The sequence below is a fragment of the Entelurus aequoreus genome, linkage group LG15, assembly GCF_033978785.1.
Source record: "Entelurus aequoreus isolate RoL-2023_Sb linkage group LG15, RoL_Eaeq_v1.1, whole genome shotgun sequence".
Classification (NCBI taxonomy): domain Eukaryota; kingdom Metazoa; phylum Chordata; class Actinopteri; order Syngnathiformes; family Syngnathidae; genus Entelurus; species Entelurus aequoreus.
In genome coordinates this window covers 4,352,992-4,370,718 of record NC_084745.1, presented here as the reverse complement: position 1 = coordinate 4,370,718, position 17,727 = coordinate 4,352,992, and the positions used below count along the sequence as shown (strand labels likewise).

At 41.4% G+C, this 17,727-nt stretch overlaps 1 protein-coding gene across 6 annotated transcripts in view; it reads right to left on the bottom strand.

Annotated features, from left to right (window-relative positions):
• Nucleotides 1–17,727, bottom strand: part of LOC133629699 (ATP-dependent 6-phosphofructokinase, platelet type-like) — a 62,901-nt gene that overhangs the window by 39,160 nt on the left and 6,014 nt on the right. For 3 of the 6 annotated variants that reach the window (XM_062020605.1, XM_062020603.1, XM_062020607.1), the window contains exons 2-10: nucleotides 14,022–14,095; nucleotides 11,945–12,022; nucleotides 11,409–11,598; nucleotides 9,448–9,613; nucleotides 9,313–9,357; nucleotides 9,131–9,239; nucleotides 8,132–8,227; nucleotides 839–931; nucleotides 368–493 (exon numbers count right to left, since the gene is read on the bottom strand). In XM_062020605.1, coding sequence (XP_061876589.1) covers nucleotides 368–493; nucleotides 839–931; nucleotides 8,132–8,227; nucleotides 9,131–9,239; nucleotides 9,313–9,357; nucleotides 9,448–9,613; nucleotides 11,409–11,598; nucleotides 11,945–12,022; nucleotides 14,022–14,095 — 977 coding nt within the window. Of the gene's footprint in view, nucleotides 1–367; nucleotides 494–838; nucleotides 932–7,749; nucleotides 7,846–8,131; nucleotides 8,228–9,130; nucleotides 9,240–9,312; nucleotides 9,358–9,447; nucleotides 9,614–11,408; nucleotides 11,599–11,944; nucleotides 12,023–14,021; nucleotides 14,096–17,727 lie in introns of all 6 variants that reach the window. The other 3 variants (XM_062020606.1, XM_062020604.1, XM_062020608.1) reach the window with 1 other exon arrangement.

The window sequence follows — 17,727 nt, the reverse complement described above, 5'->3', positions numbered from 1 at the left end:
ACTCTCTCGGCTTCCGTCTGCTCCAACCTTTCACTCCCTTTTGTGCTGGCTTCTAGAAGCAATAGTTCATTCTCAGTATATTCAGCTTCAAAAATATAAAGTTGTGAATCCTCATTTGTAAAAAAAATAGTCGTCTTCGTTGCCTGTTACCAAGTCTGCCATGATTAAAACACACTCTCCTGTTTGTTTCCGAAACTAGGAACACACATTTGTTGCCAGAAGTCTGCTATGGAAACGGAAATAAACGCACCGTAGAAAGAAGCTGCTTAAAATGAGTAAAATACGGTAAATATTGAACATATTATATCTGTTGGAGTCATTCAATTGTTGTTTTCTGTAAAGTTGGACAACCAAACCTGGTACCTACCATCTCTACACATTCCAGCAGAGGCAAGCGCACTGACTGGTTCCCACACAGAGACACCACACAGGCGGGTGTGTTGGCCGTGGTCTCCAGCAGGGCAAGAACGGCCTCCACACCCATGCGACTGGCCTGCACCACCAGACAGAAAGATCATGATCATCACCAGCACTTGGACTGCAATCCTTCTCTTTGCAGGCTTCAATCCTTCATACTTTCATATATTTAGCTCGTGGTTTTCTCCTCCCAGTCTTAATAACCTGACTTTATACACCTGCTCAACACAAAACCTGGGGCCACTTCTCCGACCACACCGTGGGAGTGCAGGGGTAATGCCCACGACTGCTTGACTTTCCTCTAAGGAGCTGAATGAATATTAGTTTCTATTTGTAAGTGGTCACAGGTCCAATGACTGGTTCTGCACCTGGATTGGAGGCAAAATGAAGGAAGGGGCAGCAGCTGAAGCTGCGGACATACCAGGATGCGATCAAAGGCGGATGGGGTCCCTCCTCGCTGCACGTGACCCAGGATTGTCACTCGCGTGTCGAAACCCAAACGTTTGACAACAAGCTAGAGTGAGGAAATTCATAAATAAATCTGTAAGCACCAACATACTGACTTCTGGTATGACAGATTCTACTACAATATACAGACATAAATATACATATATATATATATATATATACATACATACACATATATACACTATATTGCCAAAAGTATTTGGCCACCCATCCGGATGATGAGAATCAGGTGTCCTAATCACTTGGCCCGGTGTATCAAATCCAGCACTTAGGCATGGAGACTGTTTCTACAAACATTTGTGAAAGAATGGGCCGCTCTCAGTGATTTCCAGCGTGGAACTGTCACAGGATGCCACCTGTGCAACAAATCCAGTCGTGGAATTTCCTCGCTCCTAAATATTCCAAAGTCAACTTTATTATAAGAAAAGTGAAGAGTTAGGGAACAACAGCAACTCAGCCACCAAGTGGTAGGCCAGGTAAACTGACAGAGAGGTCAGCATAGTGCAAAGACTTTCTGCACAGTCACTTGCTACAGAGCTCCAAACCTTATGTGACTTGCCAGTTAGCCCACGCACAGTACGCAGAGAGCTTCATGGAATGGGTTTCCATGGCCGAGCAGCTGCATCTAAGCCAGGGGTCAGCAACCTTTTTGAAACCATGAGCTACTTCTTGGGTAGTGATTAATGCGAAGGGCTACCAGTTTGATACACACTTCAATAAATTGCCAGAAATAGCCAATTTGCTCAATTTACCTTTAACTCTATGTTATTATTAATAATTAATGATATTTACACTTAATTGAACGGTTTAAAAGAGGAGAAAACACGAAAAAAAATGACAATTACATTTTGAAACATAGTTTATTTCCATTTTGACTCTTTAAAATTCAAAATTCAACCGAAAAAATGAAGAGAAAAACTAGCTAATTCGAATCTTTTTGAAAAATTAAAAAAAAAATCATTAGTCATTTTTCCTGATTAAGATTAATTTTAGAATTGTGATGACATGTTTTAAATAGGTTAAAATCCAATCTGCACTTTGTTAGAATATATAACAAATTGGACCAAGCTATATTTCTAACAAAGACAAATCATTATTTCTTCTAGATTTTCCAGAACAAAAATTTTAAAAGAAATTCAAAAGACTTTGAAATAAGATTTAAATTTGATTCTACAGATTTTCTAGATTTGCCAGAATTTTTTTTTTGCATTTTAATCATAATAAGTTTGAAGAAATATTTCACAAATATTCTTTGTCGGAAAAACAGAAGCTAAAATGAAGAATTAAATTAAACTGTATTTATTATTCTTTACAATAAAAAAAATAAATTTACTTGAACATTGATTTAAATTGTCAGGAAAGAAGAGGAAGGAATTTAAAAGGTAAAAAGGTATATGTGTTTAAAAATCCTAAAATCATTTTTAAGGTTGTATTTTTTCTCTAAAATTGTCTTTCTGAAAGTTATAAGAAGCAAAGTAAAAAAATTAATGAATTTATTTAAACAAGTGAAGACCAAGTCTTTAAAATATTTTCTTGGATTTTCAAATTCTATTTGAGTTTTGTCTCTCTTAAAATTAAAAATGTCGGGCAAAGCGAGACCAGCTTGCTAGTAAATAAATACAATTTAAAAAATAGAGGCAGCTCACTGGTAAGTGCTGCTATTTGAGCTATTTTTAGAACAGGCCGGCGGGCTACTCATCTGGTCCTTACGGGCTACCTGGTGCCCGCGGGCACCGCGTTGGTGAGCCCTGATCTAAGCCATACATCACCAAGTCCAATGCAAAGCGTGGGATGCAGTGGTGTAAAGGACATCACCACTGGACTCTAGAGCAGTGGAGACGCCTTCTCTGGACTGATGAATCACACTTTTACATCTGGCAACCTGATGGACCAGTCCGGGTTTGGAGGTTGCCAGGAGAACGCTACATTTCAGACTGCATTGTGCCGAGTGGGAAATTTGGTGGAGGAGGAATTATAGTGTGGGGTTGTTTTTCAGGAGTTGGGCTTGGCCCCTTAGTTCCAGTGAAAGGAACTTTGAATGCTCCAGGATACCAAAACATTTTGGACATTTTGGCCTTCCCAGAAGAGTTGAAGCTGTAATAGCTGCTAAAGGTGGACCGACATCATTTTGGACCCTAGGGGTTAGGAACGGGATGGCAATTCAAGTGTGAGTCAAGGCAGGTGGCCAAATACTTTTGGCAATATAGTGTATATACATACACATGTATACATACATACACACATATATAATATATATAACACCACAAGTGACAAAACAGACACAAGTAGCACTTTAGACAGTTTACAATTCAGTAAAACACAGTGGAACCTCTGACTATGAATGCCATGAAGTTATACAATTTAGACTTCCACAAGTTTCCAATCAGGACGTGGTAAGACTTCAGCTCACATTACCATTGATGGCAAAGAGGAAATGTGCGATGATTAGGGTTGGGTATCGAGTATCGATTGGAACCGGGACTAACTTTCCGATTCTCCCGGAATCGTTCAAAAGTTTAAATTTCGATTCCTAGTTTCGATACCCAGTCCGCCGACCGGAAAAAAAGAATAAGTCCGCCGACCGGAAGAAGAAGCCGCTAAACACCAACGAAGAAGCGCCCACCGCCGGAAGTGTTAGCATAGCCGAGCCTATGTAGCCGAGCGAGTCAGTCAAGCATGGATAGCGGGCGTCGGCGGTCCAAGTGTGGCTTTATTTTACTAAAAAAAATGAAATATCGGCGAAATGTAACACGTGCGACAGGACTGTTTCGTGCTTAGGAGGGTGCACGTCCAACATGATGAAGCACCTCCGAGTACAAATAAATGCGTGTCCCGTCTTCGACGCGCTGAGCCGACCGTCCTCCTGTGCCTCTTCCTCTGGCTTCGACGCCCAGCCTGGCACCTCGGTGACTGCATTGCAGTCCCAATCCGGTAAGTAAAACTATATATATGCAATAAATAATGTGTTTTGCGCCAACGTCGAGGCAGCTAACAAATTAGCCCGCATATTTTTTCATAGACAATTTACAAGCTGCTAGCCAGGCTCCGCGATGTGCTCAGCGTACTCCGTTCACCGTAGCGGCAATGGGGAAGATGTCGGTGCCACAGACGGTAGAGTGCCACAGAAAGGTCACTGCACACATAGTCAAAAGACTGCATCCCTTTTCAGAGGTGGAATGTCCAACATTTAGGTTAGTTAAGCAATAACGTTAGAGCTAAGCTAATTGATACTGGGCTGAACAGTAACAGCAACATTACATGTTTGTTTATGTTTGCAGGGATATGGTGAAAACTCTCAACCCAAAATACATACCACCTTCCAGGGACTACCTGTCAAACACATTGATCCCGGCATGGTACAAGAAGAATCCGAATCGAGAATCGTCAGGAATCGGAATCGAAACAAAGAATCGGAATCGGAATCGTTCGAATTCAAACGATACCCAACCCTAGCGATGATGACCACAGAACCAAAAATGGACCTTATAGTGATAGCGGTGCACACGTCTAAATGTGCAGTTTGGGTCAAGCGACACTGTACACCTATCACCGTTTTTTAAAAGTTTCATTTTAGTGGCGATAACTTCTATGCACACACACTATGTATGACGTTAGGAATCTTAGGTTGCATAAAATGGATTTGTCTTCAAAAAGTCTCCTTTTCCTAACACATCAGGCGTCATCAAGTGTGACGGGTTTTTAGTTTATCTCGGAGTTGTATATTTACAGTGGCTGACTTTGATAAATAAGAATGTTACAACGGCAAAAAATGGACGGAAAACTCATTCTAAGGGTTGTTAGATTAATTATGTATAAGTTATCACACAACTCTTATGCTTAAAGGCCGTTGCTATAGTTAATATCAATTGTGCTGAAGTTGTACTTTTCTATCTGTGCAAAGACACAACTTGTGGTCTTGCTTTGCAAAGTTTTCTCTTGTCAGCAGTTTGTTTCCAGACCCTGCCTGCTGACAGCCAAGGACGGACATCGAGTACCTCGGCGCGGACAGAACAGAGACAGGGCGAAATCACGAGTGTCAGCACATTTCCATTCTGAATAATCATGCATTGTGTCTACTGGGGGCTGCTTGCAGCCTCAGTGATGCTAACTAGGAACCTCCCAAATAAATAGAGGAGCACGTGGGACTGTACCTTGGAGCGTAGGGTGGAACTGTAACTGAGTGTACAGCCCCATACGTCTCTCCTCATGAGTAAAATTCAACTCTGTCTCTGCGTGATTCCTTCTTCTTGTCTTGTGTAATAGTTGGGTGTTTGAACCTGAGAGGGTGCGTTCCCACTTGTTGCAAATAACTCTGCTGCATCATTCAGTTTTAGTGCAATCATCCGAACTCAGCAAATAAGCAACAGCCAATCTGGAGCTGTGCAAGTCTCCTAAGCTTGAATGTTAACCAAAGATGTGGATTTAAATCCGGGGTGTATTTAGTCATTTGGGGGTCTAAAGCAAACAGAGTCAGTGGTGCCCTCCACATATCAAAAACAAAATGGTAATTTAGCATGTTGTTAGAAATGAGTGTCATTAATCTCAACACTTTTACCGTAACATTCATCAATCGTAAGGAGATCATGATGTAGTGAACCAGATGTGACGCCAAGCACTATTATTGTGCAGGCCGAAGGTGTGTGACTGGTGGGAAAAAGAGAGTAGTTGACAGTAGCCGTGTTGACTTGAAAAAAGTGCTTCTTTGAACGCTACATTTTACCAGGCCTTTGGTTACGATAGTTTACCATTTGGAGCGCCTTCAATCCTCACATCTGTGAGGAAAAGTGTCACCCAGCACTGACATTCCCTGTCAGTGAGGAAAAGACACTTTGGGCAGTTTTAATAAGAACATTTTCTTTCCCGCTTCACTTAGGTAGCTCCACTTGTTCTTTACAAAAATCTCTAATAAGCGCGCCAACAGGTTAGTTTTTGTCCGTTAAAGGCCTACTGAAAGCCACTACTAGCGACCACGCAGTCTGATAGTTTATATATCGATGATGAAATCTTAACATTGCAACACATGCCAATACGGCCGGGTTAACTTATAAAGTGACATTAAAAATTTCCCGGGAAATATCCGGCTGAAACGTCGCGGTATGATGACGTATGCGCGTGACGAAGTCTGTTTAACGGAAGTTATGGTACCCCATAGAATCCTATACAAAAAGCTCTGTTTCCATTTCATAATTCCACAGTATTCTGGACATCTTTTGCAATTTGTTTAATGAACAATGAAGGCTGCGAAGAAGACAGTTGTAGGTGGGATCGGTGTATTAGCAGCGGACTACAGCAACACAACCAGGGGGACTTTGTTGGAGAGCAGACGCGCTAGCCGGCGACCTCACCTTGACTTCCTACGTCTCCGGGCCGCCAAACGCATCGGGTGAAGTCCTTCGTCCTTCCGCCGATCGCTGGAACGCAGGTGAGCACGGGTGTTGATGAGCAGATGAGGGCTGGCTGGCGTAGGTGGAGAGCTAATGTTTTTAGCATAGCTCTGTGCGGTCCGGTTGCTAAGTTGCTAAGTTAGCTTCAATGGCGTCGTTAGCACAGCATTGTTAAGCTTCGCCAGCCTGGAAAGCATTAACCGTGTATTTACATGTCCACGGTTTAATAGTATTGTTGATTTTCTATCTATCCTTCCAGTCAGGGGTTTATTTATTTTGTTTCTATATGCAGTTAAAGCACGATGCTATCACGTTAGCTCATAGCTAAAGCAATTCGCCGATGTATTGTCGTGGAGATAAAAGGCACTGAATGTCCATTTGGCGTTCTCGACTCTCATTTTCAAGAGGATATAGTATCCCAGGTGGTTTAAAATACAAATCCGTGATCCACAATAGAAAAAGGAGAGAGTGTGGAATCCAATGAGCCAGCTTGTACCTAAGTTACGGTCAGAGCGAAAAAAAATATGTATTTCACTGGATTCTAGTCCTTCACTCTAACGTTCCTCGTCTACGAATCTTTCATCCTCGCTCAAATTAATGGGGTAATGGTCCGAATCGCTCTAGCTGCGTTGAAAACAATAGGAAAATATGAGGGAGTGAACAACTGACAACGTCACGCTACTTCCGGTAGGGGCAAGGTTTTTTTTTATCAGAGACCAAAAGTTGCGAACTTTATCGACGTTGTTCTCTACTAAATCCTTTCAGCAAAAATATGGCAATATCGCAAAATGATCAAGTATGACACATAGAATGGATCTGCTATTCCCGTTTAAATTGTTCAAATTAGACCAAAAGAATGCAGAAGATACAAAAACCAAGTGGGTGAAGTTGGTGACATTCCAGGTTATGAACACACGTCCATGAATGAGTTAGTTCCAAGCAAGACATGGGCTGAGTCAAATGTATTGTGTTTAGTTAAGGTTACCTTAGTTTACTTCCCCAGGCATGTCAAAAAAAAAGTCCCGAAAAAGATTGTGTTCAACCTCAGAGGTTCCACTGTAATATCGACAAAGACCACGAACACAAGCACAATAGAAAAGCTTCAGAGGAGGGGAAACAGCAAAGCACAAGCAAGCCATTCTAATTTTTCAGTCATGTTAGTTGGACCTGAACTCCACATTGCAAAAATAGATCTGGATACAAATGAAAAGGTTGCATTCAGAGGAGCCACGGTGCAGGGTCAGAATAACACATAGTTGTACAATAATTAAAGTAACACAATATAGTAGTTTTGCATGAATACAACTTGTTTTGGTGGGGTCTTAATGCAGAGTAAGAAAACTTGGGGGGGTTGTGCTGAAAGCGGCCTTACCCTACGAGTGTCTGACAGAGCATTCCAGAAACACAGGGACAAAGTCAAAGCCACACCAGGGCAGCAAGAAAGTGGAGTAGTAGACACAGCCCAGAAGACCGTACTTACATCCTTAATAAAGTCAGTGGTAATAGGCTTGTTGTTAGCATCAATCGCCCCTTCCGCTACTATTATGATATTCAGCCTTTTCATCCCTGCTCGGTTCTACAGGTGCGGTGGAGAGACAGCATGACAGAAAAATTGAGAGTGTGGCTTTTACGAGGGCTTTCAGAAGCACAGGGACCGTACGGCGGTGGTCACTTTCATCGTGACAACCAAAAACAATCAATTCTCCTTGTTGTCCTGCCATCACATTAGCAAAACAGTACACTGGATATACAAACTCCGATTAGGATCTTTTGAAGCTGAACCTATGGAGGATGAGGCTTGCTGTGCTTTAGTCAGGGCTCCGTGCTTCTGGCTTCCCCTTTCTTTGCATTTGGGTACTCACATCCTTGACATAACTAGACGTTATAGCCTTCCCATGCCTGTCATTGGCTCCCTCGGCCACTATGATTATATTCAGCCTTGTGCCCCTGGAACGGGTCTGAATCATATCACAATGTCATTTATCCAAAGAAGAAGAATACATTCAATAATTACAGGGGAACTGCACTTTTGTGGAATGTTGCCTATCACTCACACTCCTTACGTAAGACAAGAACACATTTTTTCTTTTGCATTCTAAATATTAAATACATGCGATCAAAAGTACGCTTACAATGCAGCCTATGGTAGACATTCTATTCTGCCTATAAAGCCCCTAAAAAAACATCCAAACACCTCCATGACGTAAGTATATATGTCATGTAGTAACATTCATAATAACATGTCATATATACATGATGTAACTATATATGTCATGTAGTAACATTCATAATAACATGTAATATATACATGATGTAAGTATATATGTCATGTAGTAACATTCATAATAACATGTAATATATACATGATGTAAGTATATATGTCATGTAGTAACATTCATAATAACATGTAATATATACATGATGTAAGTATATATGTCATGTAGTAACATTCATAATAACATGTAATATATACATGATGTAAGTATATATGTCATGTAGTAACATTCATAATAACATGTAATATATACATGATGTAAGTATATATGTCATGTAGTAACATTCATAATAACATGTAATATATACATGATGTAAGTATATATGTCATGTAGTAACATTCATAATAACATGTAATATATACATGATGTAAGTATATATGTCATGTAGTAACATTCATAATAACATGTGATATATACATGATGTAAGTAAATATGTCTTTAATAACCCCAGGAGATACAACTTGTTTGTGTTCCAGTCTCATAGGTCTTTGATTGAAGTTGTACATTCATGAAATGGGAGCAAAAGCATGTGTTGCTGTATGAGTCACTATGTCTAAGATTGTAAGGAACTAAAAACGGTGTTACCGCAGATAGTTTTTCACACATCTTCTCTTCCCAGCCATCATCTGGAGGCATCTCAGGGATTAACACCCAGTCTGCACCACAAGCCAGAGCACTAACCAAGGCCAAATAGCTGAGGTACACATAGACAGTAAGTAGTAACCAAATCCTTTCTGGCTGCTGAATGACTTTGATCATTATCTTACCCGCAATGTCTGCCCATGACTTCTAAGACAAAAGTCCTCTGGTGACTGAAAAATAACACCATTATATGTTTCAAATGTATTTCTTTTGACAACACACAATTCATTGCACCACGTCACACACACACAAGCTCTCACCTCTGAGCGGTTGTCATAATTGCATCAACCACCTCAATGATTCGGTGCAGGGCAGAGTCGGTGCCAATCGTCATGTCAGTTCCACAGAAGTCGTTATCGATGGAGCCAACCATCCCGACAATGTGAAGAGCAGAGTAGGTCTGAACGGACTGGGGCTCGATGGAACCTGAAGGGTTGAGGACACGGCGGTCAAATCGACGTCTTTCCGAGTGCATAGTTCTGATACCAACTCATTTCTTGGTCTGATTCTTAGTCCCAACTTATTTGGCAAGCGTGCATGTGAGTGCTGTTACAATACCGTAATTTCCGGACTATAAGCCGCTACTTTTTCCCCTCGTTCTGGTCCCTGCGGCTTATACAAGGGTGCGGCTTATATACGGCCTGTTCTTCTCCGACACCGACGAAGAGGATTTCGGTGGTTTTAGTACGAAGGAGGAAGACGATGACACAATGATTAAAGACTGACTTTTCATATACCGGTAGGCTGGTTATTTTGATAACGTACAGGCGAGCACTTTGTATTACTTTGCACCGTTGTATTATTTGTACTCTGCACGAATGCTGTTCGCCATGTCAAAGATGTGAAAGTTTGATTGAATGATTGAAAGATTTATTGTTAATAAATGGGACGCTTTGCGTTCCCAAACAGTCATCTCTGTCCCGACAATCCCCTCCGTGGTAGCAGGAACCCCTATATACTACGACAGGGGTCACCAACGCAGTGCCCACGGGCACCAGGTAGCCCGTAAGGACCAGATGAGTAGCCCGCTGGCCTGTTCTAAAAATAGCTCAAATAGCAGCACTTACCAGTGAGCTGCCTCTATTTTTTAAATGTTATTTATTTACTAGCAAGCTGGTCTCGCTTTGCCCGACATTTTTAATTCTAAGAGAGACAAAACTCAAAAAGAATTTGAAAATCCAAGAAAATATTTTAAAGACTTGGTCTTCACTTGTTTAAATAAATTCATAAATTTTTTTACTTTGCTTCTTATAACTTTCAGAAAGACAATTTTAGAGAAAAAATACAACCTTAAAAATGATTTTAGGATTTTTAAACACATATACCTTTTTACCTTTTAAATTCCTTCCCCTTCTTTCCTGACAATTTAAATCAATGTTCAAGTAATTTTTTTTTTTTTTTAATTGTAAAGAATAATAAATACATTTTAATTTAATTCTTCATTTTAGCTTCTGTTTTTTCGACGAAGAGTATTTGTGAAATATTTCTTCAAACTTATTATGATTAAAATTCAAAAAAATTATTCTGGCAAATCTAGAAAATCTTAGAATCAAATTTAAATCTTATTTCAAAGTCTTATGAATTTATTTTAAAATTTTTGTTCTGGAAAATCTAGAAGAAATAATGATTTGTCTTTGTTAGAAATATAGCTTGGTCCAATTTGTTATATATTCTAACAAAGTGTAGATTGGATTTTAACCTATTTAAAACATGTCATCAAAATTCTAAAATTAATCTTAATCAGGAAAAATTACTAATGATGTTCCATAAATTCTTTTTTTAAGTTTTTCTCTTCTTTTTTTTGGTTGAATTTTGAATTTTAAAGAGTTAAATTGAAGATAAACTATGTTTCAAAATGTAATTGTCATTTTTTTCGTGTTTTCTCCTCTTTTAAACCGTTCAATTAAGTGTAAATATCATTAATTATTAATAATAACATAGAGTTAAAGGTCAATTGAGCAAATTGGCTATTTCTGGCAATTTATTTAAGTGTGTATCAAACTGGTAGCCCTTCGCATTAATCACTACCCAAGAAGTAGCTCTTGGTTTCAAAAAGGTTGGTGACCCCTGTACTACGGTAATTACACATCAAAACCCTGCGGCTTATAGTCGGGTGCGGCTTATATATGTGGAGCAATCTGTATTTTCCCCTAAATTTAGCTGGTGCGGCTTATAGTCAGGTGCGGCTTATAGTCCGGAAATGACGGTACTTGTAACGAACCTTGCTCCACCAGTTCTGTCAACAGTCCACTCCATTCTTCCCTGAAGAGGTTGGCTCCTGTCAGGCTGCCATCCCCCCCGATGACGCACAGGTTGGTGATGCCAAGCTTCACCAAGTTGAGAGCAGCCTTCAGGCGGCCCTCGTGGGAGCGAAACTCTTTGCAGCGGGCACTGCCAATAACAGTGCCGCCCTGAGAAGTGAAAAACAAAATAGACTCTTCAATTCCTTGGAAAAGGGGTAGGATTCAATAAGCTCTGCTTCTTCCTACTCCTTTTCGAACATGTTGAATAGAGAAACTGGAAATTGGGATGTATCGTGTTGTATGCGTGCATGTTCCAAATAAACTCAAACTCAAAGTTACAAGGAACACCTAAAACCTTGATAACAAACCCATAAAACATTGCAATTTTCTGAAAAAGGTGTTTAGGAATTTTAGGCTGCAACAATCACAAAAAAAGCAAAATCCCGAAGGGCCTTTGTAGTAATACAGTACAAGATGATGCTTGCTTGTCACATGTCCTGCTCTTACAACTCACCACTTGAAGCATGCTGGACACACTTTCCCATGTGGCTTCCTTTATGTTCTCCCCACCATCCACCATACCCTGGTATCCCTGGAAATGTATTGGAATAAAAAAAGAACACCATTTAAATACTACAACTGGGGAAAGAACCGGATAACTTATTCTTAAAACCTAGACAAACATAGTATATAAATATAGAATATGGACAGAAAAACTCATCAAGACTAGAAAATCTTTCCACATGAAATAGGACTGTATGGACTGGCACTGGATTATGATTTATATACGTAGATTTAAAGGCCTACTGAAAGTCACTACTAGCGACCACGCAGTCTGATAGTTTATATATCAATGATGAAATCTTAACATTGCAACACATGCCAATACGGCCGGGTTAACTCATAAAGTGACATTTTAAAATTCCCGCCACACTTCCGGTTGAAAATCTCCTTTGGATATGATTTATGCGCGTGACGTCATAAAATGCACGGAAGTGTTTGGGCCCTATTGGACACAATACACAAAGCTCTGTTTTCTTCGACAAAATTCCACAGTATTCTGGACATCTGTGTTGGTGAATCTTTTGCAATTTGTTTAATGAACAATGGAGGCTGCAAAGAAGAATGTTGTAGGTGGGATCGATCGGTGTATTAGCGGCTAAGTACAACACTTACTGCAACACAACAAGGACTACTTACCCTGATAGCAGACGCCTAGCTGATGCTTGCCGCCAAACCCACGGATGAAGTCCTTCGTCGCGCCGTTGATCGCTGGAACGCAGGTGAGCACGGCTGTTGATGGGAAGATGAGGGCTGGCTGGCGTAGGTGGAGCGCTAATGTTTTTATCATAGTTCTGTGAGGTCCGGTTGCTAAGTTACTAAATTAGCCTTAGCGTCGTTAGCAACAGCATTGTTAAGCCTTACCAGGCTGAGAATTTTTAACCGTGTAGTTACATGTCCATGGTTTAATAGTATTTTTGCTCTTCTGTCTATCCTTCCAGTCAGGGGTTTATTTATTTTGTTTCTATCTTCATTTGAGAACGATGCTATCACGTTAGCTCAGTAGCTAAGTGTGTCACCGATGTATTGTCTTGGAGATAAAAGTCACTTTAAATGTCCATTTCGCGTTCTCGACTCTCATTTTCAAGAGCATATAGTATCTGAGGTGGTTTAAAATACAAATCTGTGATCCACAATAGAAAAAGGAGAGAGTGTGGAATCCAATGAGCCAGCTTGTACCTAAGTTACGGTCAGAGCGAAAAAAGATACGTCCATCACTGCCTCTCAAGTCCTTCACTGTAACGTTCCTCATCTACGAATCTTTCATCCTGGCTCAAATTAATGGGGTAATCGTCACTTTGTCGGTCCGAATCTCTCTCGCTCCATTGTAAACAACGGGGAATTGTGAGGAATACTAGCTCCTGTGACGTCACGCTACTTCCGCTACAGGCAAGGCTTTTTTTATCAGCGAGCAAAAGTTGCGAACTTTATCGTCGATGTTCTCTACTAAATCCTTTCAGCAAAAATATGGCAATATCGCAAAATGATCCAGTATGACACATAGAATGGATCTGCTATTCCCGTTTAAATAAATAAAAATCATTTCAGTAGGCCTTTAACACTGACATGTTGCTATCATGTCTGGTGTATGCGGGAGCAGAGTTCTGATCTGGCCACGCTTCAGTTGGTTGCTCCAATTCATCAATGATGTGTGCCTAGAAAATGAGGTCACCTGACTATCGGAATATTAGGGATTGTTCTCCCTGCCTTTCCAGTGCAGGACTGTGAGAAACCTTGTCAGGCGAGGTTATAGAACAAGCCTGCCAAGGAGCACCATCACATACGCAGAGGGAGTGCGGACAAAGGCTGTGTGTGTGTGTGTGTGTGTGTGTGTGTGTGTGTGTGTGTGTGTGTGTGTGTGTGTGTGTGTGTGTGTGTGTGTGTGTGTGTGTGTGTGTGTGGGTGTGTATGTGTGTGTGTGTGTGTGTGTGCGTGCGCAATGCAGCCTCCTCGGACCTGCGGAGCGGAACTGGCCCTCAGCAAATGTAACTTGCTGCGGTCCAGGAACGAGGACTGCAGCATGGACTCACCTCACGTATAAAATACACTTTTGCTCCTACATACAATCCCATTCGAACCACAGCACGCACAGCAGCATTCATCCCTGAAAGACAAAAAACATGACATTAAGAACTCGTAGGAGAAAAAGAAATTACATCTTATCTCAGCATGTGATTGACAATGTGTGTGTTTATTTATGTGTGTCAGAAGTGACTTCTATCGCAAGTTGGAACACAAGCAGAAGTATGGCCCACATATCTACAAGTTACACTATCCAGCACTCTTGACTTTCTACCGCTTGTCCTTTTGGGGGTCGCTGGAGTGCTGGAACATATTTCAGCTGCACTCAAGCGGAAGGCAGAATACACCCTGGACAAGGGGCCACCTCATGGCAGGGCCAACACAGATAGACAACATCACACTCGTTATACTTAGCTAGAAACTTTCCACAGATATTTTGTAAAGGCCTGTGTGGGGAAGCGTGGCCGACAGACCGACAGCGAGGCAGGGCGCGCCGGGATCCACGCCGTGAACGATATCAGGTGCGTGGATCGCCCACCTGGGCATAATCACATAATCTCTTCGCAATGCGTAAAAGGGCTGCAGGAGAGAACGACGGGGAAGAGAGAGTGGGAGAAGCAGAGGCAGCGCACCAGAGACGGAGAGGAGAGCCAGAGGCATACACAGACGAGGCAAGCTGAAAAGCAAGCGGAAGAGCGAGCAGGCACGCGGAAGGCTGAAAAGCGACCCGACGAGAGACTGAATTTATTGAAAAATAAAGAAAGTCAACCCTGCTCGCAGAAATGTCTGTCCTTGATGGTCCATGGAACCCAGACGACAGCGGGGGTCTGTCACAGCCTGCTATTTGTCTTGTAAACACCCGACCGCGGGCTGCTTGAAGACTGACTTGCTGCTTTTTGTGCAATTGTTTTAAAAACAAATTACATGGGGAGAAAAAAAAAAGTTAATATGCTAACGTTAGCATAATGATATACTAATGTTAGCATGCTAACAAAAAAGTAGTTAGGATACTAACACAATGTCACCAAGTATCAAAAGTCTGGATTTGTATGTTTTAACATGTACAATTAGCTTGGATAGGATGGCACTTTATTCTCTTTGCACTTCAACTGTACAAGAAAATTATTTTTCAGCACAGACCCGTTGAAGAGCAGACATACTGTACATTGTACACATTAGGATAAGGATAGGTCTTTATTGTCATTGCACAAGTACAACGAAACTTTGTTTTCAGCACAAACCCGTTCAAGATTAGACAAACAAGCAGTGTACAGATTTACAGAACAGGAACGCTGACGGGTCGCCACGAGGCGCCCCGTAAAAGATGGGAAAAAGGTAAAACGCTGGGGAAGGATGAGTAAAAAAATACAATTTAGACTGGGCTCCTAAGGGGGCCCAGTCTGGAGTGGGGAAAAAACCTCCATAGCAAAGCACATATACATATTACAACGTACATCTCGAGATATCTAGCAATAGAGAGGGAAGGGAGTGCGGGGTCATGATGGTAGGCCGCAGCTCTCAGGCGCTGACCATCCTTTCATTACCCCTATGGGATTTGCGTCGAGGGCGTTGGATTGGGGGTTGGGGTATGTATGTGTGTGGCATATATTTTTGTGGATGCATGTTTGTGTGTAAGGCTGCAGTGTGTGTCTGTTCCACGGCCTTGATGCCGTGCAGTCGCTACGCCAAAGTCAACAACAACAGGTGTGTGTCCATGAGAGACAAGAAGGGAGTTTGTTGTGTCTTCGCTGCACTGTCCTTCAGGAGAGTCTGGAAGCCAGGGAAACACGGATTACGAAATTACGGAACAATAACGCTGATGGGTCGTAAAAGGTGGTAAAAGGTGGACTTGGGGGTGGAGGAATGGTTGGTTACCATGAATTGATTAACGTGGACCCCGACTTAAACAAGTTGAAAAACTTATTCGGGTGTTACCATTTAGTGGTCAATTGTACAGAATATGTACTGTACTGTGCAATCTACTAATAAAAGTTTCAATCAATCAATCAATCAATCAATCAATTGGCTGGTTGGTCTCGGTTTATTTCAAACATGCATTAAACTACAATGTAATACATCACATATCGCCAGTTGTTTCATTACAGCATATCCGCGAAAAGGATTAGGAAGACGCAGAGTTTTTCATAACATAACACTTTTTCATATCATAAACACTTTTTACTCATAAATAAACACATGTGTACACAATGAGTAACTTAATAATTATTAAATATATATGAGTAAAAAAAAAAGTTGCTCCTATGGGAGGGTCAGACCAGGAGAAAAAAACTTGATGGCCATGATAAGCACATGCAGTATACACATCACCACACATAAACCAGGAGACTCGGGGCATGCGGTGTCCAAGTTGCAGCCCTTTGAGGGAGTCAAATTGTAGATAAGGATTGTTGTTGTTTTCCAGGCAATCAGACACATTCCAATGATCTTAATCGTCCATTCTAGCTCTCAAGTTGCATTAGCATTTCAGAAAGCCTCTCCGTGATGTTATCTAGTTTGCGAGATGGTCACAGTCTGTCTTTTGTTTTTCTGTGGATCTGGAAATGGTTGCTTGGGCATTTTGTGGGTGTGGCACCGAACGGAGATGTTGACATGTGTAGTTTCAAGCACTCTTCATTCTCTAGCGGGTGACTTTTCAAGTCAAGCTACAAAATTAGTAGTGCTGCTACGTTTTGTAGCAACACTTTTGCCGCATACTTGACATATTACGGTTGTCTGTTCAACATCTTCCCGCTTGAAGCCAAACCACCGCCAGACGATGGACCCCCTGCTGTTTTTCTTGGGAATTAATTCTTCCTTCATTTGTTACCAGATTCGCACCTTCTCTCTCTCGTATTAACACTCGCACCGCACCGCTAGCACCACAGCTAACTTTATCCATGCCGCTACCTACCTTCTTACATACCTACGTATGTAAGAAGGTGCGCTTGTTTTATGTCTCTGTGAGAAGGAGAGACAAGAAAGAGAGAGAAGAGCCTGTAGTGTAATGCCCGCGTGAGAACGTATACTCCAATATCACCATATAGTCATTTTATATATCGCACAGAGACAAACCCGCGATATATCCAGGATCTTCCATATATCGCCCAGCCCTGTGGTAGCATGTTTTTGTCTGCCTCTTTTCTCTCTTGCGAGCAACCATTTCTGGTCCAAATGCTTCCCTGCTCCTCATGCCACTACTTTGGTGGTCAGTGCAAATGAGGTGTGAGTTGAATGCCAATGTCAGCTTGGTTAAAACATGTCAGAGTTGAGATCATTTGGGAACTGAGAGGAATGGGGAGGGGGATACAAACAAGTGACACTGGAGCCTTTTCCCCACCGAAATTGGCTTGGGTTGTGGTTACTAAGCAACACAAAAGTCATTAGGGCAATAGAGAACAGGAAAGGACAAACTGGAATAGTTAAAAACCCAAGAAAAATTGAAAGCGTAAGTTAGTGGTTCTCATTCTGCAGGAATGACATTGTCTGGTGCAGCGTTAGAGACGTAACGCCCTCTGACACCGTGTTCATCTCATGCATATATCCTCATTCTTTCTACTGGAAACTAGAGGACAAGGGACAGTTAATCATGGTTGTTGTGTGCAGTACCCCCTAAAAGGGAGTGCAGAAGTGTTACTCCAGTGATGTCACTCTCGGAATATTCAAAATGGCTGACTGAATTTGTGGCATTTTGTGATGCTGAAACAGTTTTTTCAC